Here is a 23,709-nt window from a genome sequence, read left to right as displayed (position 1 = left end):
ATGATTCTTTCTGCGTTGTCTTTTCTCCTCGAGAGTGATCCTGTGTGTGTTCTCGAAGCAACAGCGTTATAGATGGTGTGTCTCCAGATCTCCCGATTGGAGGCCAGAGTAGACCAGTTATGATGATCAATATGGCCAAGGCTGAGATGTTGTTTCAGGGAGTCCTTGTATCTTCTCTTCGGGGCTCCTCTCTTGCGGCAGCCAGTGGCAATTTCACCATAGAACCTGTGATAAAAGAACACATGAAATACCTTATGTAGTCCTCTGAAGCACCACCATCACAGCTGATGGCCATGGGATGGCCATGCATCATGTGTAAAGAGAGAAATTGCTGCTCCTTTTTTCTCAGCATTACAAAGTTTGTCTTGCCACTGTCTAAATTGCAGACCCTAGACTGTGGAAATAGGATTAGCAGCACAAAGGAAGGTTGTGCTTTGGGGATGCCATCGGGGAGAAGGTGGAAGAGCCAAGCCCAGGGCAGCACCACATCCTGGCTGAAGAGAAGGAAGCCAGTGGTGCTGGGAGAGCTGTGGGCTGGAAATGCCATCTGCTTACGCCATGCTGGTCATGTGCAGAGAACATACCTGCCTGCCTCCTGCTCTAGCAGCAGGCTCTGAAGGAAAGCAAGGAATTAGTAGAACCAAATGATCTTGAACCCAGAATGAGCTGTTTGGGTTTTCTCAGACCTGCTAAAATAAGCAGCAAGTGGTTCCAGGCCAGGGTTCTCGTTGGAGGTGGGGTCTCCAGGTTTGTTCTTGTGGGCATCTCGGAACCTCTGTTCTTGGCGTAGCCTGACTGTGTTCTGCAGTTCATAAAATGAAATCTCACACTGTCCTGTAGCTGTGAGGTAAGAAGGAAAAACAACTCCTCTACTGCAAATGTTTTTTAGGTGATACATTCTAGAATAAATGTTTGTCTTGTTAGTAGAAAGGGTTAAAATTTGAGGGCAACAGGTATAGGCAGACTTAGGTATGTGATATGTTCGACTGTTTTGCAAGGTGCTATAAATGTTGGCTCCGTGTAATCTGATACCAGGGTAGGACAGGCTAACCTAATGGAGGAAAATAGACAGCAATGTAAAAGAACTGGAAATTCAAGTCTAGCTGACTAATACCAGCCTGCTCCAGAGGCTTTTGACTGTTCATATTGGTGACAGCTGACAGCAAATGAGAGGCAAACAACAGAAACATTGCCTAATCTGCTCTATATTCACACAGATTCTTTAAAGACACTGCAAAGGTAAGACTCTTTATGTTTCTCAACCTGGCAGTTGCTGAATGCAGACCTGAATGTATTCATTACTGTCAAGAGTGAAGTACCATACAGAGGCCTGAAGTCTGTGTCTACGTGTTTTAGAAAGGGGAGGCTTCAGCAAGTTCTGTGTGGATTAGTTTGTACCCCTTTCTAGCTGGTGCACATCAGTTAAATTCAGATTTCTAAAACTGCTCAAATACTCAAGCATAGAAATGCAAATTATGTAGCATTTGTATGGCTCCATCAGAGAATAATTTTGAACTTATTTAGATATTTTTGTTTGTTGTGCTTGACAGTCCCGTTGGAAAAGTTTTTAAAAAAAATTAATTGCAGAAGGAAATGCACAGAATGCTAAAAATCTGTGTTGCAGAAGTTGTAATAGGGTTTTTACTGAGCTGAGTCCTGTAGCAACTTCTGCAGAATGCTGAAAAAGTCCTGTGGGAGTTTAACTCCTTGATCTAGAGTTACCGATGCTTGGCTGGAAGAGGTTCCCTGGAATAAGAAACTTTTAACTTGAACCTGATTTCTGCTGGCTACTTTTTTTTCTTTCGCTTTTAATGTATATATTTTGTGTGCATTTATATTGTAGCTAAAAAAAAAAAAAAAGTCATTGGTTTTGGCCATTCAGTTTTCTTCAGTAAACTTGACTTTTACCTGCAGATGATTTAAAAATAGTGACTGAGTTACTAATTTATGGGCAAAGTAGTTTTTAGAGAATGATTGACGGTTTTATATCAGTATTAGGTATAGACTGGCAACTGGTAATGTGTGAAATTTGGCACCTAGCCAAAGCAATTATATTTAGTTTCCCTGATCTTTCTTCCTCCCACTGCCACTACTTCATTCTCCTGTGTGTATGTGTTAATCAAAAGAGCAAAACATTTCAGGGTCAAACAGTTCTTCCCCTCTCCCACACCTCTTTTACAAATTTCCTCATATCCTGTTTTAGCTGTCTTGGAGCTCAGCCCTTCATCTCTCTTTGTATTGAGACCCTTTTCCTTTGAAATCAGTGAGATTTGACCGATCTGCAGCTTTATTGTTATAGTTGCTTACACGATTGTGGTCTTAATGCTCCATAAAATGTGCCCTTAAATGCCAGAACGCATTTATTCTGTGTCACTGGAATAAGTCATTTGGTTTGCAAAAATTTCTGAACTAGATTTGGGATTTTATCAATTTACTGTTTTCTTGGTATCTTTTTTTAAACCAACTTTTTGAGATTTTGTGCAGTATAAAAAATAGTAAGATGTATTTGATACTAATAGAAGACATAAAACCAGTCCTGTCTCTGCAAATTTACTTTTGGATAAATAGCATATAGTAATTGTTGTAGGAGAGGAAGTAATGAGAGAGCTTTTGTTTTCCTTTCTCTCCGTAATCAGTATCACTTACCTCTTGTTGAGCTAGACTAAGTGGACACTTGCAGTGTAATGTCAAACTTGTAGTCCATCTGTTCTAATTTTGGAATGTTTAATATATTATTATTTTTCTGGTGGAGAATATGTGAATCCAGAAGTGAGCAGTTACCTGGAAAAAAAAAAGACAGCAAATTCCTGCATTTAGAGATGTATAATTGCAGTCTGCTTTACTGGAGGTTTGTTGTGTGTTATGACAGCTCTTTTCCATTGTTTAAAAAGAAATCCTTATGTAATGGGGCTGGTTTGTTCTAATTACATTGAGCTGTTTTTAAAACATTTTACAGTTTTCCTAAGCTTTTGACCTCTGTCATGTCTGTAGCAAGGAGTGTGAGGAAGTACATGTAGGCTGATGCATTTTTAATTCTTTCCTTTCATCATTTCAAAACTAGTTGCTTCTCAGTTTAATTGAATATCCGATTGTTCTCATTTTATCAACCTGGAAATATCAGCACCTGATTGTCCTTCTCTTTACCAATAGTGATGAATTATCTACAAAGACAGAATCAAAGGACAGACCAAGTTAGTGATTTCCAAGAGTTTTAGACCAGCAAACCACACTCTCTAGCCTCTGCATTTGCTGGACATTAGCATGCACATATGCCATTATGAGGAGAAGCAGGTCTTTGCTGTAAATGTTATGTTTTCATCTGGTCCTTGAATCCCTATTACATTGCTAAACAAGTCCATGCTTTTGGAAATATTCTTCATAACAAAACCTGATGGTTGGTAGGATAAGTGACCTTCAGCTAGTCGTACATGGAGAAGTTCTTAGAAAGATTGGCAGTCATGCTGTTGGCTACCAGGAAGGTCGGTGTGACAGTGTGCTTGTGGCCAGTGTTTTTCAGGTGAAGGCCTGACTTTTCATGCACACCTCTTCCCTTTTTGACTTTAATGGTGAAGGCCTGACTTTTCATGCACACCTCTTCCCTTTTTGACTTTAATGACGCTCAAACGTTATCTTTCCAAGACCAAGATGTTAATGCTTCTTCAAGATGTTAGTGTTACTCTGTTTCCCCAGGCTGGTAGACTGACTGCTGAATTCTCTCAGGTGTGGCAGACTGTGCGAGCTCCCTGTCCACTGCCTGGGGGACACTGCCCTTTTTAGGGGCAGCCCAGTTCATCTTGTTTGTTTGGCTTTCCGTGGATGAGGGGAAGTTCAAGCTAAATACTTTCCCAACAGTACTGTGGTGGTGATTAGCAGCAGTGCGTGGAGGTGACTGAACTGGAAGCAGAGAAGGAGTACTTTTATGTATCCCCACACTGTAAAGAGATGTGGGAAGTTGTGGGTTTTTTGTATCTTTGGTAGCCAAAACAGCTGCACCAAAAGTAAAGAGTCAAATCAGTAGGGCACACATTTCATATGTATGTTTTAGTGTGTATGTGAATTCTTGTACTCATGGGTATAAAGCATGTTCATGTAACTGTGACTGATGTGTGTGTGCATGTGTCTACACAGCCACGTAGAGTAGGGGCTGAGCTGTGAAGCAACATTTATGTGGCTTTTATCTAACTGTAGTTCACGTACTGTGGTCTGTCTGTGAGCTGAGGCTTAAGTAACCCAAATTCAATATGAAAAGTTTCAGAGCTGTATGAATAGCCAAGGCTGCTAGGTCACATAACCACTTCTGAAAATTTACTCCCATCTTCTCTTTCATGTGTCGAATGTGCCGAATAAATGAAACAGTTTTGATGGAGGGGTGGGGAAAGGAGGGATGGGGAGGGCTGAGGGGGGGACAGGGAAGGAGGTCCCATCTCTGGCATGATTTGGGGACAAGGAGTGGGATGGAGTTGTCATGTCCCATCTCCCTAATCTCTTCTTATACCATGCAACCAACCAATGGAAATGCAGGATTCAGTTATTTTCATCCCTGGAGAACGGGAAGTGGGAGATTTGGACCCTCTATTCCCCCTGGGGTGCCCTTGTCCCCTCGCTTTAGCGCAAGCTACAGCTAACTTTTCCTGTTGAGTTGGCTCTACTTTGCTAGAGCAAACATTTTGTAGAGAAGTGACTAAAACCTAGTGTGGCCTTTCTCTTGTCTGATAAGATTAGGGAGGCTTGCTCTTCGCAGATGTTCAAATACTTTATTCTGAGCTCAGGAGCTTCAGTAGTAAAGTTGGGTAGAGCCTTTTTCGCCTCAGTTTCTTTTAGCTTGCTCTTTAGGACTGGCCTGTTGGTGGTACTCTGATCTTTGTTGCTGCAGCATAAATCAGTTACTTGTAGTGCTCTGTGTTTACATGCCTACACTGATTTGGGGCTACCTTGACATTTCGAGCATGCTGGCAGGAGAGAATACAGAGGAAAAAAAAGTCTCAACTATGGTGTAATTTTTTTCAGCTTTCCCAGGTTGCTGGGTTTGTGTATAGCAGCTGTGTAACATAAATGTGCTAAATAAAAGGGACTTAGAAAGTATCAGGGAATATGGGAGATAGGAAGAAAAGGGTTTCAGGGGTGGGGGAGTCTATAAACAGTGCTGGAGCTGTTAAGTGTTAATAGTCTGGAAAGGAATCTTGTGTCAAGTTAAATATTCAGGCTAAAAGAGGTAGTTGCAAAAAAAAAAAAGATGAAAATGTGATTTTTGTTTTTATTTTTTTTGGTGATCCCAAAGAACTTGTTGCTTGTGTTTGTGCTTTTTACTCTCTTTGGAGTAAATGTGTTTTTATGTGAGATTTAGGGTCAGGGGGTTAATTTAATTTCTTTTATATTGACTGAATTGTGTGTCAGTTTTGGTTATTTATGCTTGTTTATGTTTAACAGATGAATCATCTTACTCTCTGTCCTCCTTTCTGTATAGGTACTGAAAGCCTGTGGTGACACAGGCTGGTTTTCAGCTGGGCTGCAAAACAGGGGTTTATTGATACTGATGATTTTTTTGTCCTTAATGAAAGCTCAGCGGAGGTCACTGTGTTGGCTTTTATGGTGTCAGCTGCCACAGTTTGCCATAGGCAGCGTGGATGCTTCCAGAAGGTTTGAGTCTGTTCCTTACATTGTTTCTTTCCTTCCTCAGTGCTACTCCCTTACCATGTTGTTTTTCTATCTCCTTTAATTTGTGCGAGCAGTTGAAATACTGAGCCTTCAGAAACTCCTTGTGCCAAGTGACTTGTTCTTCCTGCTTGTCCTTTTGCCAACTGAAGATGTCATTTTGCCGACTGAAGATGTCTGAGAACATGGTTCAAAGCCCCTGTCCTGTGCAATTTCATAATATTACTGAATAGGAATAATTAGTCCATGAAGAATGGCACAGTAGACTATACTGTTAACATTTGTGCTTAGTGTGGACTATACATAAAGATCATTGTGGGTTTGGGACTTCTGTATTCAGAGAACTGCGATATCATTCAGCTTTGCCCCCCTGACTCTACGATGATACTTAGAGATGTGACTCTGAAGAGGGTGGACTGACTCTGGGTTGATCCATCCTTAACCTCCATTGGTAGAATGGAGTTAGAAACTTGAGTGAAATGATGTGGTTACCATCCATGTGTTTGTCTGACCTCACCTGAGATGGTTTTCAGTCCTTCTGTTCAGAATTTCCAGGTGATGTCTTTAATCTTCCCTTTTCTCTCATTCACTCCTCTCTTCCTTCTGCATCCAGGATGGTGTTGAGAAGGGAGTTCAGCTTTGTATTTCTGTTAAGTCACAACTTTGATATTTCTAGGCTAGAGCTAGTGCTGCAGACTGTCTCAGGAAATCCAAGGGGAAATTCCAATCTCAAACCATTTGTCCTTGTGCTGAATGACTTGAGATGTTTCATCAGTAACTCAGGATTCAGATCTACATTTGAATCTTAAGGCAGCTAAGCTGGTTCTTATTTCAAATGTATGAATGATCTTACTAATCTCATGAAAAAGGCAGTCCGGGATGATTACAGTCATCTTTAGTAACCCTAAGTGGGACTGGATCCAGTAGCTTGCTGGAGACATCTTTCAGCCCAGCCAGGATGCTCTCAGTACCAAGATGTGAGCCTTCCAAGTTCATAGCTGAGATTCTTCAGCAAATTTTTGGGTTTGTGCCTGGTACTTTAGTAACTGCTACACCTGCTCCGGTGTGGTGCCACTATGTTAAATTCCAGTGTTCTGCATTACAGGGCTTGAATGCTGAGGTAGTATGGGCTATACTGGCTCATATTGTCACAGTGGGCTGTATTGGCTCAGGAGTTAAAGGAGAAATGATGGCTTTGTTACCTCAGAGTTGGAACCTAGTTTCGGTATTGCAGCTTCACCATTGTGACCAAAAATGTTGATTCTGGAAGCACTTCTTACAAGCTTCTGAGCTAGTGGCTCAACAGGGCTAGGATTAAGTGCAGGGTATATATGGGGAAGAGTGATGGAAAAAAAGTTATGATGTCTAGCTGAAAGGAATACTGCAATGTGTGTTCTGGGATACCAGAGTAGCATGTACCGAGGGTTAAATTGAGTGAATGTGCTTTTTGACAGACTGACTGAGGAGCTTGTTTCTAGATGTTGAAATCAGTGGATGAAGGGAATTTCCAGAGAAATTGAAATAATTTATTTTTGAGTTCAGTTTCAAAGATTAAGTAAAATTAAGATGTTTGTTTATATTGTGGTGTCTTAATACTCCTTTTTATAATATATTTTTACAACAAGTAGTAAAAATGAAAGCAAAACCTTACTTCCTCTATAGTTCTGAAAATTTGATTTAAATTTTATGGTAATATATACAGAGTTCCCTTTCTCCTAGGATTATTTGTATGTAGTCAAGCTTACTGTGCATGTGAATACAATTTACACCTTTTATGCTGTTTGCAAATAACTTATTTTCTACTCACAGATGTATGTAAAATCAGATAAGTGGCATTATTTAGCAAAAACAATAGCCATGTTTGTGTTAGCCTATAGACAGCAGGATCCTGTGATAGTTGGAATAATGAAAGCACAGTTTATAAGAATAGATGTGGAGGAAAATATAGCTGTTTTAGAATTCTGCTGGCTTCTGTGAAAAGCTGCTCTTGTTTTCTATATGACGGAGAAAAGGATACGGGTTAAAGGAAAGTACTTTTGCATTATTTTGCCATACCATTATTGCCCAATAGATCTTTTGCTGTTGTTATGTACTACTACAGAAGTAATGAAAAATATCCTGCAAATAATAATAGTTTGAGTCCCTAATCTTTATAAGGTTAGATATAAAAGCTTACTAAAGCCTATTCAATCACTTCTCTTTGTCTTTGGTCCTAAGATTGAGGTTAGATGTTTCTTTTTGTGTAAGAAGAATGTATCATTTGATTTTATTTATAGAGTCCTTGGTGGCTTTGGGGAGGGGGTGTAGGGGAGAAGGAGTATACTTACATCACTACATCACCGTGGGGCAGGATTCGTAAAACAGCTTTTGAATGCCTGTTCCTGCAGTGGTATCAGATGATTAGGAACTTCTTGTTAGCATGAAATGTGACTGGTTTAAGTGGTGTTTGTGTGGATCAAATGCATTATGCTGCTGCAATCTCTTAAATGGTATTAAATTATTATGTTTAGATTTGCACTGGAGGTTTTATTATTTCTTTTTTTTTAAAATAAAGTAAGGAAATGTTTCTTTATGGCTTTTAGTAAGTTTGCTGCCACAGCTTTTGGATCTTATGCATTTAGTGTGCATCTTGGTATTGTAGTATCTACTGTAAAATATTAATATTTTACAGAATAACAAATAACCTGGCACTAACGGAAGAAAATGTTATTTGTCATTGCACATGGGGAACTTTAAAAATCTATCTTAGAGTGGCTTCACCTCCAGTTTTCCTTATACCTCATGAGATTGCTAGAGAACCTATGTCTCTAACTTGTCATTTATCCTGATTTTACATTGATGCTGTTAATTGTTACTGACCTTAGAAAATTACTGGATCCTAAGAACTTGTACTCCTTGTTCATATATGTGGCTTCAGTTAGTGTAATGGCCATGATTATAAGCCCTTGCAGTATTCTGGCTCTCATTGTCCCTGGACAATTAGCTTAACCCTAATTTAAAAATAAGTTCCATTTGGTAATGGAGAAGATTCTTGTATTTGCCTTGTGATCCTCTAGAATGAATCAGTCCCACTGATTAGAGGGAGTGACTTAAAATATTATTTAATCTTATTGGAGAGTTACAATTTATTTCTAAGCAGTAATCAAAATAGAAGTTGTACTTCAATAAGTTTCCATACCTGTTCTCTCCTCTGAAAGAGCTGGTATGTCCCCGTTGACATAGATTGACCCACTTCAATCACTGTCTGTAGGAAATATTAAACTATATATTATATAGTTATGTACTTTATTTTCAGGCTGGAATATAGGATGGTAAGACTCTAGGATAGGCCAAGTTGGGCTCAGTCCCACTGTGCAGGCAATGTGTGTGTATCTTCCTAACTGTTCTTATTTTCTAAAAGGCAAGGCCAGATAATTGCATTTGGGAAAGTCACCCAAGATTATATGGTTGCATGTAGTGCAATAACCCTGCTGAAGCATAGAGAAAGCCGTGTTAATTGTTCAAGTCAACCAGCAAAATGACAAGGGCTGAGGTTGAATAGTCATGGTTCCTACAGCACATCCTTCTCTGTTCATGCATGTGGCTCTCATTAAAGCAAATATTCTCTAGTCAGGGTTGTGGCTACTCTTATGAGCCCTTTCACAGTTAGAGCACACTTTGGAAGTTGAGGAAGTTCTCCTGTTTGCATAATCTTGGGTTTCCTGATTTCTTAGAAGGGTAGGGTCTAGTGACTTAAATGCTTGAATGCTCTGCCATCACTACTTAGGAATTTGGGAATACCACAAACTGTATAGGAAAAACAGCTGTTACATTTCCTAGAGTGAAGGAGTATGAGTCTCTGACATGATCCTCCCTAATTAAATTGCTTGGCACTGGGGAGAGGAAGATGCCCTTCATTTTTTTGAGTTTCAGCCTACTGCAAAAAAAAGGCCAAGTTAAACCTCCTGTACAAAGGCAGATGCTGATCCTTGCCAATGGCACTGAAGTTGCCCAGAGGCTTTTTTGGGGGGTCTCACTCTGGATGGGTTTGTGTTAGGCAAACCTCTGCCCCTAAATCTTCTGTCACAGTTCCCCTAATCAAAGGCAGTGTAAAGAATTTTGCTCAAAATGCTAGGAACCACACATTTTGCTTCCTTTAAAATACATGGATTTAAATTCCTAGGCACTAACATACTCTCTTAGGTTCCTAATTTTAGACACCTGGTCCTGTTATCCTTTTGAAATGGTAGATTTTTTTGTTAACGTATGGGTCACCATGGTTGTATACAAAGATGAGGTTTTGCATTGGCCTTTTTCCCCAGGAGTGGAGCAGCACAACCTCCTCCTAAGCTCACGTTCACCATGTTTACCTTTGGTGCTGATGAGTAAGTGAAAACATGGGATCTGTAGGCACATATCCCTTCACTGAAGCTGTTTACATTCTGTAGTTTGGGAATTTTTTTTTTTGCTTTGTACTGTGCAGTTTTTTTGCCTGTTCTAATTTGCCATGACGTGGTCAGTGCTGTTTCCTTCCGGCTGCTTGCGAGCCTGTGGTAGAGATAAGGGTACGTGTACAGCGCATTTTTAACATGAAGCTGAAGATCTGCTTCATGTAGGAACTTGGGGACTCTCTGGATTGTACAAAGAATTTATTTACTGGTTTTGTCATTTTCACACTGGGAAAGATCTAGAGCACTTTACTTGCAAAATAACAACTTTGCTAAATTTGAACTGTGTGTGAAGAAGAAAGGTGATGTACTTGAGATATCTACAGTCGAGTAGGTCAGTCTGGGGTTTGTATTTTTACTTTGAATAAACTGTAAAGATGAGAGGTACTAATGAATGTGAAAACTGCAAATATGAATCAAATGAAAACATGGATTTTCTTTTTGTTAACTTCTGTCACTTTTCCTTAGTTGCATGCCTTTAATACGAAACACTTTGAAACTGATGTCTTACTTCCTGAAATGGTTTTGTTTCAGGAATGAAAATTTGTTTCAGGGAATTAAAATTCACATATGTTAATCAGTTAAACTAATACCCTTGGAGACCCAGAACTGTTTGACTTCCTTGGACTTAGATAGAACAGTTTTATTGCTTTATTGCAACTGCTACTATTTTGCATAGCTAAAGTAATAATTTTTTAATGATAATTTTTTTATTCTTCTCTCTGCAGTGACAAAGGCTGTTGAGGTGGGAAGAATAACTCAGGAAAGGATTTGCCTTGGTTTGTTTCACTTTGAGAAGAGAAGAACCCAGGAACACTGATGATCTAAGAAATACAAACACTGATACTCAATTTGTTTTGTGATCCTGCCTTTCTGCTCAGCTGGACCTCGGTGACGCTCTCCCTTCTTTTGCGTTTGAGAACATTTTTCTTTGTATGTGGAGCTGAGACCTGGGAATGCGTTATTATGGCAGCAGTTGTACAGCAGAATGAGCTTGTGTTTGAATTTGCCAGCAACGTCATGGAGGATGAGCAGCAGGTATGAGACGGTGTAAGAAACCATATTTGTACAAGTCAGTGCTAAGAGTATTGTTAAACATGAGGAAAAAGTGTGGTGTAAAACACAAAAAGGAAACATTGAGGTCATTATTGTTGCAGCAGATCTTTGTGCTGTTTCAAAAGCTTCCGGTTGCTTCCTGTAACTTGCACGGGCAGAACAGAAATTGGTTGAAATGCTATAACTTCTCCAGTATTGGAGAGACATGCTCCTCCAAAAAAGTTTTTTTCTGTTTTGCTGATCTGTGCCAGTAGAATCCATGTGTGTGATGTAGAATTTCCCAAATTCTGATATTTTACAGTAGTTTCAACTTCTCTAGTATGCTAGAATAAAATTCTGAATAAAAGTAATGGTCACACTATAGATGACTGCAAGGGACAGTATGTACCTGCTTGCTGTTATTTACAGATTGGTTTCTAAATTGTGTTATTGTATATCAACTATTCAGAAATAAGCTTGAATGTAATTTAAATTGTTTTTTTTTCACACTGCAGAGAAAATATGCCTGTTTCTACCTGAGTAGTCTCTTAGTTAGATATTGATCATTTAAACCACATCCTAAGCCCTGAAGCTTCAGTGTCAGATTCCTATTGTAAAAATCAGGTGCCTCCTCTGTAGCTGGTAGTTAATAGTAGATTTTACATTTATTTACAAGAAATTAGGTGTCTGGGTACTGTGGAGAAACAGTTCTTAAAAGGCTGAGAAGTGCCATGACAAACTGTTCCTCTTTTTGTAATGTGAAAAGCATTTATTCTCCTCTGTTTAAAAAAAAGTATTTTGGGCTTTATAATCTTGTCTCTGTTTTTCTGTATGGCCTAATATCTGGCTGGGTCAATGGCCTGTTTCTGCTGTCAGAGTCATGCGATCATTTCAATGAACTGAGTGTTGTCTGTCTGAAGTGCTAACTCAGTTTTGGGTGGAATTAGTAATGTAACTTCCTTCCCTGTATTTTTCCAGAGCTTGTGGTAGCCTGGGGATTTAGATATGGGAATTGCACAAGTGTAGTCGAAAACGAGCCTTACTTATTACCTCTGTTGGTTGTTCATTGCTGTCTTTACTTTACAAGCCAATGGGAGAGGGGAGAATTGAGATGGGAAGGGTTACTTCAGTAGTGTAGTTCCTGGGGGGGGGGGCAGTGCGAGCAGACATGTTTTTTTTTTCAGTTTAGCCATGTGTTCTGCCTCTTGCAGTTTCTTCAGATGCGCACCTGAAAAACTATAAAAATACTAAAGAGCACTCAAAAGGACAGTAAAACCTCCCTTAACAGAACTTTCTTCAGCTTTGGAACAAACTCCATCGTGATTTTTATCTCATAACCCTACTAAATTCTGCTCCAGAGAAGCCTAAGGCAAGAAGACATCCTGTAGCATACGCTTAAAGGTGATGAAATCAAAGGTAGCGAGTACATAGCAGAAAGTCTATCACTGCAAACTGTCAGATGCAAGCTCCTCTTAAATCACTGGGTTGACTTAGTTCAGATATCAAAGGTGCAGTTAGTTAGATCTGGAATACTCAGTTGTAGAAGAGGAGTCCTGCAAAGACTGCAGGAGTAAAGACTCCCTGCAGGAGTAAAGACCTGGGAAGCTGGAGCAAGATTTAGTTTGGACAAGGATTCATAGTACAACATTAGCCTGAAAAGCCTGCTTCTTGCTTATACTTGATGGATCTGCTTCTTACCACATAGGAGCTGTTGCTGCTCTGGATGTTTTTAAATTCTGGATAGATTAAGTGTATTTAAGGATGGATAACATAATGTGTACTTTTCAAAAGTTTTAGCTCTGTAAGTGCTCTCTGTTGGGCAAAAGCATTTTTTTTGATTTTCATCGGTATACAAAAGGTGACATTTACACAGAGGTGTAATTTAACTGATCTTTGGATAATTATTTTTGTGATGCCCCCACATCATCGCAAGCTGTCATTGCAAGAAGTTTGGTACTTTTCTTCTTGACAAAGCTTTGCCTGGAGCTCAATTGTGCCAAGAGCTGTTGGGACATGGAACAGCTGCGGGGAGAGGTTCAGGGTCTAAATGGCAGCTATGCTCAGTATTTCAGGGAAGTCATAATTCATGGCTATTTTGTTTAATTTTTTTTTTAAGTCTTGGTTAAACAACAGTAAATTATGAACAGTCCATTTGCAAATGTAAGCATTCAGCATTCAGTGGCAAATGGCAATGGGAGGGGCTCAATCACATGGACCCGTGTGAACGGGAAGGGCTTGCTCTTATCAGCTTTATCCTTTGCAGTTTAGAACAGAATGATTTTTTTTTTTCTTGAGGGGTTCCTTTATCACATGGTAGATGTATGGTGAGGAAGAAACAGGAAGAAAATATCCTCGTAATTTTGAGAAGGGAACAAGTGGCTTGGGCTAAGGCGACTGATAACCTGTCTGGCTTCTGCTACAGGCAGAGATCTGGTTAAAATAGAGGGTTTGCTATTTTTCCTCCTTTCTGTGTTTTTGTTTTTTTCTTTGTTTTGTTTTGCTTTGATTGGGTTATATTTTTGTTGAGAGAGTGGGAGAGAGGGAGAAACTGCACAGATAAAACTGTCCAGGAGCTTGTACAGGCTTTAGCTGAGTCAGTGCTGCTCCCTAAACCTACTTCTCTTCCTGTCTGCAGCTTTTTCTGTCAACGTCTTTTCATTTAGTCCTTTGTGGACTTACAGCTAATGTGATATTCGATCAAGACATTCTTAATTTAAAATGTTGAATAAAAGCAGCCAGAGTGTCTAGATCCATAATAGGAAGCTTTAAATGGTACCAGGGACAAGCTGAATCATTACAACCATTAAGTTGGTAACAGGGTTCCCAGCATGACTGCTCTTTGCCAGGACGTGCTCTCTCAAGTGGCTCTGATGGGTGTAGTAACCAGTGCCTGCAGACCCCTTTTGTATCTCTGAGAGATGCTTCTCTCTTCCCTTCTTCTGCGGAAGAGAGGTCCAAGCCCTTAGGTTGGGCCATGACTTCTGCACCATCATCTCATGCTTCAGTTTGCTCTTCCACATTCCCCGGTGTCGCCATGGGCTTTCTGAAACCTTGTCACCTGGTCAAGACCAATGTCTTAATTTTCTGGCTATTTCCAGCTTCTGCAGAAAGTTCCCTCCCTTATCCACTTGCAGTTTTATGAAGACTTTAAGGAAAATTGTGAAATCTGTAATGAGGTTGTCTCCCCAGGAAAACAAGCAGCATATACCTGCCTGCAGCATCCCTCAGATGCTGACCATGGGAATGCCTTTAAAGCCAAGAGGCTGCCTCTGCCTCCACATAGGAACCTTCAGCAAGAGAAGACTGGAGGCCATTTTCTAGTCACTAAGGTCACTTCACCTAGTTTTGTTTAGCTTTTGCATTGTTTTGTTTTTGTTTTCTCTTTTAATAAATAGCCATCTGCATTGTGAGTCTGAATTCTGTCGTTTGGTTAAAAAGACAGATTTTTTTTTTTCCCCTGAAGTTTCTTTCTCTTTTTTTTTTTTTCCATGGAGCTTTTCCCTTCTCCTCTCTATTACATGCGTTTTTTCCCACCCATCTCTCACTTGCACAAAATTGATTCCACACCAGTTAGAAGCTAGTCATCGCATTCCTGGGACAACTTATCTTCCGTAGAAGACTGGTAGTATGAGAAGACAGTTCCAGAGCAGAAGAAGTCTCCTTCCTTATTTGCCATTTCCACAACCAGAATGGTGTTTTGATCTTCTATCAGTTGGTGACAGCTGATGAGACAATTCTCAGAGAAAAAAAGAAACACCTTGTCAGCATGTCAAACACACTGGAAGAATTTGAGAGCAGGAAGGAAGATTGTTGTTTTTGGCCCTGGAGGAGGAGAGGGTTCAGTTTTCAGGGGGTTATGGAGCATGACCAGTGCTTTCAGGGACCTGCTCATGGAATTTTCCAGGGCCTTCAGCATCTGTATGAAGCTTTGCACTCCTCTGAATTGTTTAAGATCAGTCTACAGGACAGGTTTGTAGATAAACTACAGCAAGAAATTTGGTGTCTGAGATTTGGGAAGGTTTCAGCAGTAGCTCAACTCCTTTATGTATCCAGCAGATATGGAAGATGGGCTGAAGTCAAAGCTTTGGCAGAGCTAGGGTGTCATATTTTAACTATATTTTACATAAGAAAGATGAAACAGCAGAAGTAGGCAAAAGGAAAAAATACACAAATTATTCTTCTATGGATCTCTGTGTCAATTTCTTGAAAATCATTGCTGATTTATCCACTCTAATTTGGGACTTTTTAAAGCTTTGGGGTAGTTTGCACTCTACCTTTTGGTTAGTGCATGCAGAACCACCTTTGTATTAGAAATAAATTATTTTGCTGATGAGTGTGTGTGGGACACAGTTGCCTACATCAGAAATGAACACCCCAACGCCTCTCCCCTTTTATAGTCAATGCAGAGAAATAGGTGGTTTTAGGGCATGACTCAACCTATTGTAGCACAGGAGCCTAAAACTGGGGAGGGGAACTGTGCCCTAGAAATACCATTTCTGTCTGTTGGCTCTGAAGGAAACCTGGGGTTCCCAGCTCATGTCCAAGTGCCTGCACCAGCAGCTGTCCAAAGTTAGGTGAGATGAACCTCACCCTTAGTGTCTAAAAACTAGAGCAGGATGAGAAGACTGAAGCCTTCTTACTTGCATCTTCCCTACCTAAAATCCATAGTTCTTACGTGGTCACTGGAATACTGAAAAGGTACTTGCAAAGCATGTACTGTTCTTGCTTGCAGGTGACTGGAGCCTGAGTGGATAGCTGTATGTAGTCCTTTTTCAATTTTTCTTTTAATTTAGTTGCATATGGGCATGCGATAGATGAAACTTACATCCCCAAATTATGTACTGTGGCATGTTACTGAATTTGAGGTGTTTAAACTACTTTTAGAACATGAATTTTATCTCAGAAGATTGTCATGGACCATCTTCCTGTAGCTTATGGGACTATTGTTAAAAATAAAACTTTTTTTAATGCATAGAGGTGGGTTTTTTTCTACTCTCTTTACAATGCTTTATCTTTTTTATTGATGTGGCTTTTATTTAATCTAATCTATTTGTTTATTCTTGCCTGGAAGCAAATAGGATCAAGGATGTTTGGGTCAGTAAACAAATAGGATAAACCATGTGAACATGACTCTTTCTGAGGAACGGCAGGGACCTCTTGGCCACCAATGATTTCTGGTTTCTCTGCTCTGGCATGATGCAGCGCTAGTTAGAGGTAGCCTCAAAGGTGTGGGGTAGAAGCTATCCCATTGCTTGACTCAATATATGCCTATTATCTGGCAACATGATTGCACAAGAGGGCTTTAACTGGTCTGCACTTTGTTCATTTTTATTGATCTCCTACCATATTGCTCTCTTTTGAAGCTTATGTTTAACAGAGTTGGTCAGTTATTTGTTGGGATTTTTTTTAATTTTGGTTTTGTTGGCATTTTTTTGTTTAGCAGACTGCCCATGATAGAAGCCCATTAAAATACCAGTTTTGTTTCTTAGTTCTTCCTTTTATCCTGGTTGCCCTTTACCACAGTTTTTGCTGAGACATGTTTTACAAAACACAGAGCAATTTGAAGTGGTAATTACTGCCTTTTAAAACTTCTAATTGCACTTTCTACTTTCAGTACTTACTTATGGTCCAGACTCTTCCCTAGGGGAAACCTTGTCTGTGTTGAGCCAATAGCTCTGATACCATTTTCCCTTGGTGATGGTGTGTGTAGTGGCAAGAGTGAGACGAGCAATTCCTGAGCAAGATCATAATCATATGGTCGGGTTTTTACCTTGTGCTTCTTCCTTGTGTGGTTAAATAAAACTACCTGCTCTTCCTTCCAGTACCTGAAGGGAGCCTACAAGAAATATTGAGACTATTTACAGGAGCATGTAGTGACAGGACAAGTGGGAATGGCTTCAAACTAAAAGAGAGCAGGTTTAGATTGGATATTAGGAAAAAGTTCTTTACTGTGAAGGTGGAAGGGTAGTGGAACAGGTTGCCCAGAGAAGTTGCAATGCCCCATCCTTGGAAGTGTTTAAGGCCAGGCTGGATGGAGCTCTGAGCCACATGGTCTAGTTAAAAGTGTCGAGCAGGAGGGTTGGAACTAGATGAACCTTGCAACCCAGGCCATTCTATGAATCTGTGATCTGTACATATCTGTGCTCTTCTGTGGAGAGCAAGACCGAAGGTACTTACACTGGTTCTCTCAGAAACGTGTTTTAGCAACTTTCTGGTTTGTTTTCTTGGTTTTAAGCTTACCACATTCATAGCATGTTTTACTTTTGTAATGAGGGAACCTTAAAGTTACAGTAGATTTGTTTGAACCTGCTCTGCTATCACCAGCTGTGACTTTCTTCCTGCAAATGATGTTTTAAAAGACTCAATTTAGAAAATACTGTCTGTAGTAGATGTTATTTTCTGAAAACCTCTTCCTGTTGAATGATTTCAGAGAGTGTGCATTTCATTATTGTTGCTGCTCAACTTGATTTCTGTTTTCCAGCTACCTGTTCTCTTCTGTATCTCTGATGCAAAATAACTATTAAGACAACAGGATGGTGTCTGAAAGCAGACTTAGGAAGGAAAGTGGCGAGGAGGGTGTGGTGTGAGGAATGTCAAGTGACTAAAACCATAAGAATTAGAGAGGGAATGTACTAGAGCACTTATATCAACCCATTACACGCCTTCATCTTTTAGCAAGTGTGTCCTAAAATAGTGAACTTCAAATAATGTCTCATGGGAAACTTGGTGCCTGTGAGAGCTTCATCCAGTCCTGACAGCCACAGGCCTCCTCTACCCCCAGCTTGATGGGAAGAGCAAAAGATGAAGGTGCATGCAGCAAGTTGCTCATGCAGTATTATTGTCAGCAAAGTTTTTCACCTACTGCGCTGTGCCACTCCTCTGTATTGTCAGCTTTAATGCTGTAAAATCATGTCATAGAAGTCTGGTATTAGGTACGGGAGTAAAGTCAATACATTAAATACTTCAGTGATATTCAACCTCTGTCTCGTAATGGGACACTGCTGCTATTTGGTTGCATGTGCTGAAAATCATCTTGTTCTCAGGTACTCTCTCCTGACAGTCTGACATTCAAGTGATGTAGTATAGGTCTGTTGAAGTATTAATCAATAAGTGGTTAGATTGGATGTGGTCTAACTACTGTTTTGTTGTTGATTTTTTTCCCCCATCCTCCAGCTTGGTGATCCATCCATTTTCCCTGCTGTCATCGTGGAGCATGTTCCTAGTGCCGAACTCCTACATAACTACTCTGGCTTAACCTGTGTGGATGAACCTAGTGACATGATCACTGAAAACTCTCTGGACGTCGCAGAAGAGCAAATCATAGAAGATGATGATATAACCCTCACAGGTTGTTAATAAAAACATTTTCTGTGCCATGTTTTTGCACCAAGATGGCTGTGACTAATGGTGGAAAAAAGCTTAATGACAAAAAACAACAGGGAACAAAATGAATAGTTATATTGAATGCTGTTAATTCTGTAAGAGACAGAGAAAATGGCATTAATACTGTTGGCAGGTGGCTTGCAATCCCAGTTGCACACCTGATAATGGTGAAGAGTTTCATTCATCAGCTTCATCCAGAGATTAAGGCAGGGTCCTGCTCAGAGTACCAAGAAGATTTTTCTTTGCTCTTCATAGGTTTAGTTTGCTCTTATTTAATAGCCAGTACATTCCTAAGTAAACATGTATAGCAAGAAGCTGGAATAGGTAGCTTGAGTAGATGTACTACTTTTAACTTCCTGAGGGTGTACAGTTAGCTATAAAATGTGCACATTAGCGTGACTTACTGGTGTAAGTATGCTCAGCATAGTAATTATTTTGGATGTCTAATAATAATTAATGCTTAAAGTACACATTTTGTGTAAGTTCTGTTGGAAAAGGTATCCCCAAAGAGAAAACAATTCTCAAGAGAAAAGCTCAAAGAGTTCACATTTTTTAAAAAACAGCCCCTCACTTAATTCATCCACTAGGCTCCACACCTGGACTGTCTTCAGGGATGCAGACAGCTTTTTGGTTTCACTCATGCTTTTGACATTATTTCCAAAGGGATATTCTGATACAACCTTTTACTACCAAAAGCAAAACAAGAACTCAACAGAACTTGACATGAAGAACAGCTCACAGAGTAAATTGACATGAGCTGTTCTCAGTAAATTGCTGATGAAAATGGCTCCTTTTTTTTTCTTAGTAGTGAATTATCTGAGAACAGACTGTGACCAAACAAATAAGTTAGGTTATTATTCAAGAAGGTTTTACATACTCAAACATTATTTGAGACCTCTTGGCAACTATTCACTTGCTGTTCATATTAATTATTCGCACTGCAACTGGCATTTCCTCGGTGTGTTACTTAAGCACCACTTAAGTGTCTGTGTGAATTTTCATAGTGGATCGTTTTTGTGAATCCATATTCACTGTAATAATATCTTGTGTGTGAACTTTTACTTGCATGAGTAATTGTGAAACTCCACTTTTGTGGAGTTTAAGAAAACTACTTAAAGGTTTTTTTTTGTTGCTGGTCACATGAGAATGGTTTGCAAATTGCTGCCAGAAACTGAAAATATGTGATCCTTGTAACTGTTGGTGTCCAAGGGTTTCTGGGATACTTTGGAGGCAGACAAGTACAGTATTGTTCCTATCATCCGTTGTAGTTGAAGCAGTCTGGTTTTCTTTAAAGGCAAAGTCCTGAGAAATGGAGAGCTGCCACTTTGCAGAGATTATTGTTGTGAAGGAGATGCTACCTAATTATCTGTTTCACATTCTCCATCATGCTAGCTACTGTGCATGCTGTGGGTTTCCTTGGAAAGTAGATGAATGCAGGCTGGGTAGGGACCAGCATAGCTGCTGGAAAGCTCCTGCTCAGGATACAAGACAGACAGCACTGGTAGTAGCTCAGCCCATGGTTTCTGGCAGGGTGCTATCCTGCCTGACTCTAGTGGGGTAGAGTCTGGGGCCCAGGGGTGTGAAGGCACCCCACAGGAGGTAAGGAGAAGACATGGGGGAAGAAGGCCCCTGTCACCTCTCTGCCCACTGCAGACAAGCATTGGCTGTGGCTACAGCTGCCGGCTTGAACTGCAAGACTGCTGTGTGGAAGAGACCCAGTTCAAGCACAGCTTGCTATAGGCTGCCTCTGAAATGGGGCTAATTGTAACTGGAATTTCCCACCTACTCTTTTTTTCAGCTGCTTTTTTTTTCTTCCCTTCTTTAAAGTTTCCTTGATTTTATTCATGGGCATAATTAGTCTCAACAGTGAAATGACTTGTTTTGCTCTTTGAAGTTTGTACCAGTCTTTTCAGTCACTTCCATGTTATGCCTTTGAGAGAGGATCAGACATTATAAAGGCTGTACTAATTCCACAGCAAAACAAAACTGAAACCATCATCATTAATGACTAAACTTTACTAAGCGATGACTGCTTAATATGAAGGATTTAGGTTTTTTTAAGTTACTGTTTTTTTCAGTACTGTTTTATGACTCTAAAACAATAAGCTTCTCTTTTCTCCTGGACTAATGGAAATTAGCAGTAGGCCTCATGATACTGAAGCACTTAGTTTTTAGGGATCTATGTGCAGAATAATGGATGCTGGTAGGTTTTTTCATCTATAAGATGTAGCTTTAGCCCTTCAAAAGCACAGCTGTCACACATTGGCAATTACTTGCCTGTAGTATAAATTATAACCTTCAGAAAACTGTAAGAGCAGCATCTGTTTCACATGAAACCCTACTGAGAGGTGGCCAGCAACCAGCTTTTTAGTTATGTTAACGTTCACGCTGTAATTTTTTTATAATGCATAGGCAGACCTGCCTTATCACCCTCTTCTTTAAAAGCAGTTTTCCCTGGAAGAAACTGCGATGGCAATTTTATGGTCAGTTTGTTGCCAGTATTATGGAATTTTAAATGATTAACCATCATGTAGTAAAGGGTGATTAACAAAATCAATTGGAGCATTTGGCTTTGAATTTAGTTTTATCTCTAAATGGAATATTGAAATTTTTTTTCTGTGACAAATACAGGGGATAATGTTTTGTGCAGAAGAAATTCCAAGCCAACTTGTCAGATAGTACAATTTGCTACACTTTGTATATTTTACCAATGTGGCTAATTATGCTTTTAAGGTGCACAGGAAGAAAGAACTAATGTAATTCCTGAAACTATTCTTTTAATTATTGTTATAATTTTTTCTTTTAACTTTGCCATGACTGGTGAGTTTAATTTAGAAAAAACAACAGTTAATCGAAGCCTGCCATTTTGTGGTTCACCTGTTCTGGCATTGTTTCATGGGAACAGGAAAGTGGCAGCACTGAGACATTTGGTGGGGGGAATGACAGAGGAGGGACAGAAAATTTGCACTTAAATGCCCTGTGCCCTACTTTGAATAGGGAGCACGGAGGTGTGCATTTTCAGAGATCAGTAACAGTTATTACTAACCAGTTCTGAAGTTATTTTACAACATTTTGAAGTTCGGTAGCATTTGCTTTGTACATTTTGTGAAGCTCTAGCAGTCCTACACAAACTCAGCGTCTTAGGTAGTCAATTGTGATGTACAAAGAAATCCAAAGGAGTAGTTAGGTGGAAACTGAACTTCAGTGTTAATCTGTGAGGATTATGGGTTGATGAAATGCCAGTTGTAAAAAAAGGGGTATGGTTTCAGTTACTTTGTAAAGAAATTATTCACGGCTACCTATGGCGTCTGGTTAAAAACAGAGAGGGTTTTTTCATATACCTCCCCAGTGAGGTAATTTTCTTTATGGATTGTAAAGCCTTATTTTAAAAAGAAAATGAAGGGTGATGTGCAGGTATTCTGAAGTACTTTTGTTCTTAAACTGAGTTTTTCAGTGTCTGATAACAATCAGCTCAGAGTTGATACTAAAAAGTGGGTGCTTAAATTTAACACCCAGCTCTTCTGCAAAAGGGGGCTCTGTCTGTGTTTCGTGGATCTCTTTATGCCTTTAGCAACTTCAGATTTCTTCTGACATTATTTTGAGGCTCTGCAGTCCCTGGTTTTGTCTCTAGTAAAGCCAGAAGTGAATTTAAACACATTTGTGACTACCACAGCCCTTATCCCGGCCTGAACATGGACTTGTGTTGTCCACTCTCCAGAGCTGCCAGCCACCAGGGAAGCGAAGGGAGGGGACAGGATTGGCTGGAGTGGTGTAAAAATTTCAAAAAAGAGAGAAATAAGGAAAGCAGGACTTTGGACTGAGGTGGAGAACTTCCAACGTGAGGCATAGTTACAGAGCAGAAAGCTCTGTTTGGGCAAGCTTCGTGCTGGCGCTGATTCATAGCGTACCTGGATTCTCAGTAACTGGGCTGTAATTGGCATGCAGATACAGAGGCTTACATTTGTGGCTTGCTCAGATAAACAAAAACTTGTAGAGTACCTTGGGAAAAAACTGAAGATATTTTTAGGTGTGGTTTCCCCCCTCCCCTCTCTTTTTTGTTTTCCCCTTTTTTCTCCTCCCTTTTTCTTCTCCCATTTTTTCTTCCCTGACTCTTTTTCCCTTTTTCATTTTTTCCTTCCCCATTTTTTTTACCTCTTTTTTTCTTTTTTTTAAAAAAAGCTTACACCAATTTAAGATAACATTTGAAATGTGATACTTGTCGGCAATTATACCCTCCACCCTCGTTCTTTCAGTTCTGACTTTGCGAGTGTAACACATAAGCCATCTCATTCCAATTCTTCTTAAATCTGCTGCTTGTTGAGGAAGACATCTGGTCCAGGTGGCTTTGCTTGCAGACAGATTGAGCTCTGGGTGGGAGCCCAAGACACATGGCTGTGAACTGCCAACATTTGGGATAACAAAGGGCATGAAGATGGGTGAAGCCAGCCAGGTGGATGGACACTGAGAGACACAGCAGGAGCCAGGAATTGCCGACCTTTTAGGTAACAAAGGAGAGGAAGACTGGTGACCCAGTGAGGGGGAGGGACACAGAGAGGAAGAGCAAGACTTGTGCATGGGTAGACTGTAAGGGTATAAAAGCCCAGGAGTTTCTTGGTTGGGGGTCCTCCTTGGAGGCAGAAGCTTGGACTGTTTCTGTGTTACTGTGCTGTGAATAAATGGCTTTGTGGAACGAGATATCTGAGACTGCCATGGGAGACCTGGGGTTGAACCAGTAAGGAAACCTGGTCTGACTGTGTGAGTGGGGTGTGTGGGGAGTCAAGCCGGGCACCGTCAGGTCACTGGAGCCGTGCCCTGTGAAGGGGCTTCGGCCCCAGCAATGGCAGTCTCTGGCCTTGGGAGCGTGACTGCCAGAGAGTCTCATGAATGGTCAGACTAGGTAGTTTCCTTAACATGCTTATGTTTTTTGTGAGCATCAAATTATATGAATTTCTATGCTTACGTTATTTATATGGCTATTTTAAGTTCCTTTCTTTAGTCTTGGATAAGGATGGTAAACCTTTAGCCATGTGGTATAACAGTGATGTAAAGCTGGCAACCTCTGCTGTCATTCAGGGGAAGAAGTGACTCTACTCCATAACCTGAAAGCCACTGAGCAGGTTTGGTCCTCCTACAGCTCTCAGTGGTGTGAGAAAAATCTCATTTATTGAATTTAGAAAGACGGCAAAAGTTTGCAAAACAAAAGGAATAAAAC

The 23,709-nt window shown here is 40.1% G+C and overlaps 1 protein-coding gene across 5 annotated transcripts in view; it reads left to right on the top strand.

Moving 5' to 3' along the window:
- ELF1 (E74 like ETS transcription factor 1) overlaps window positions 1–23,709 on the top strand; it is an 84,352-nt gene that overhangs the window by 36,562 nt on the left and 24,081 nt on the right. For 4 of the 5 annotated variants that reach the window (XM_027674278.1, XM_027674281.1, XM_027674279.1 and 1 more), the window contains 2 exons: window positions 10,808–11,117; window positions 18,288–18,462. In XM_027674278.1, coding sequence (XP_027530079.1) covers window positions 11,046–11,117; window positions 18,288–18,462 — 247 coding nt within the window. In that variant the 5' untranslated portion in view covers window positions 10,808–11,045. Of the gene's footprint in view, window positions 1–10,249; window positions 10,414–10,807; window positions 11,118–18,287; window positions 18,463–23,709 lie in introns of those variants that run through there. The other variant, XM_027674280.1, reaches the window with a different exon arrangement.

The sequence above is a fragment of the Neopelma chrysocephalum genome, unplaced genomic scaffold (assembly GCF_003984885.1).
Source record: "Neopelma chrysocephalum unplaced genomic scaffold, ASM398488v2 Primary Assembly neopelma1_25, whole genome shotgun sequence".
Lineage (NCBI taxonomy): Eukaryota > Metazoa > Chordata > Aves > Passeriformes > Pipridae > Neopelma > Neopelma chrysocephalum.
The sequence above is the reverse complement of the archived record's forward strand: the minus strand, read 5'-3'. Positions and strand labels throughout refer to the sequence as shown.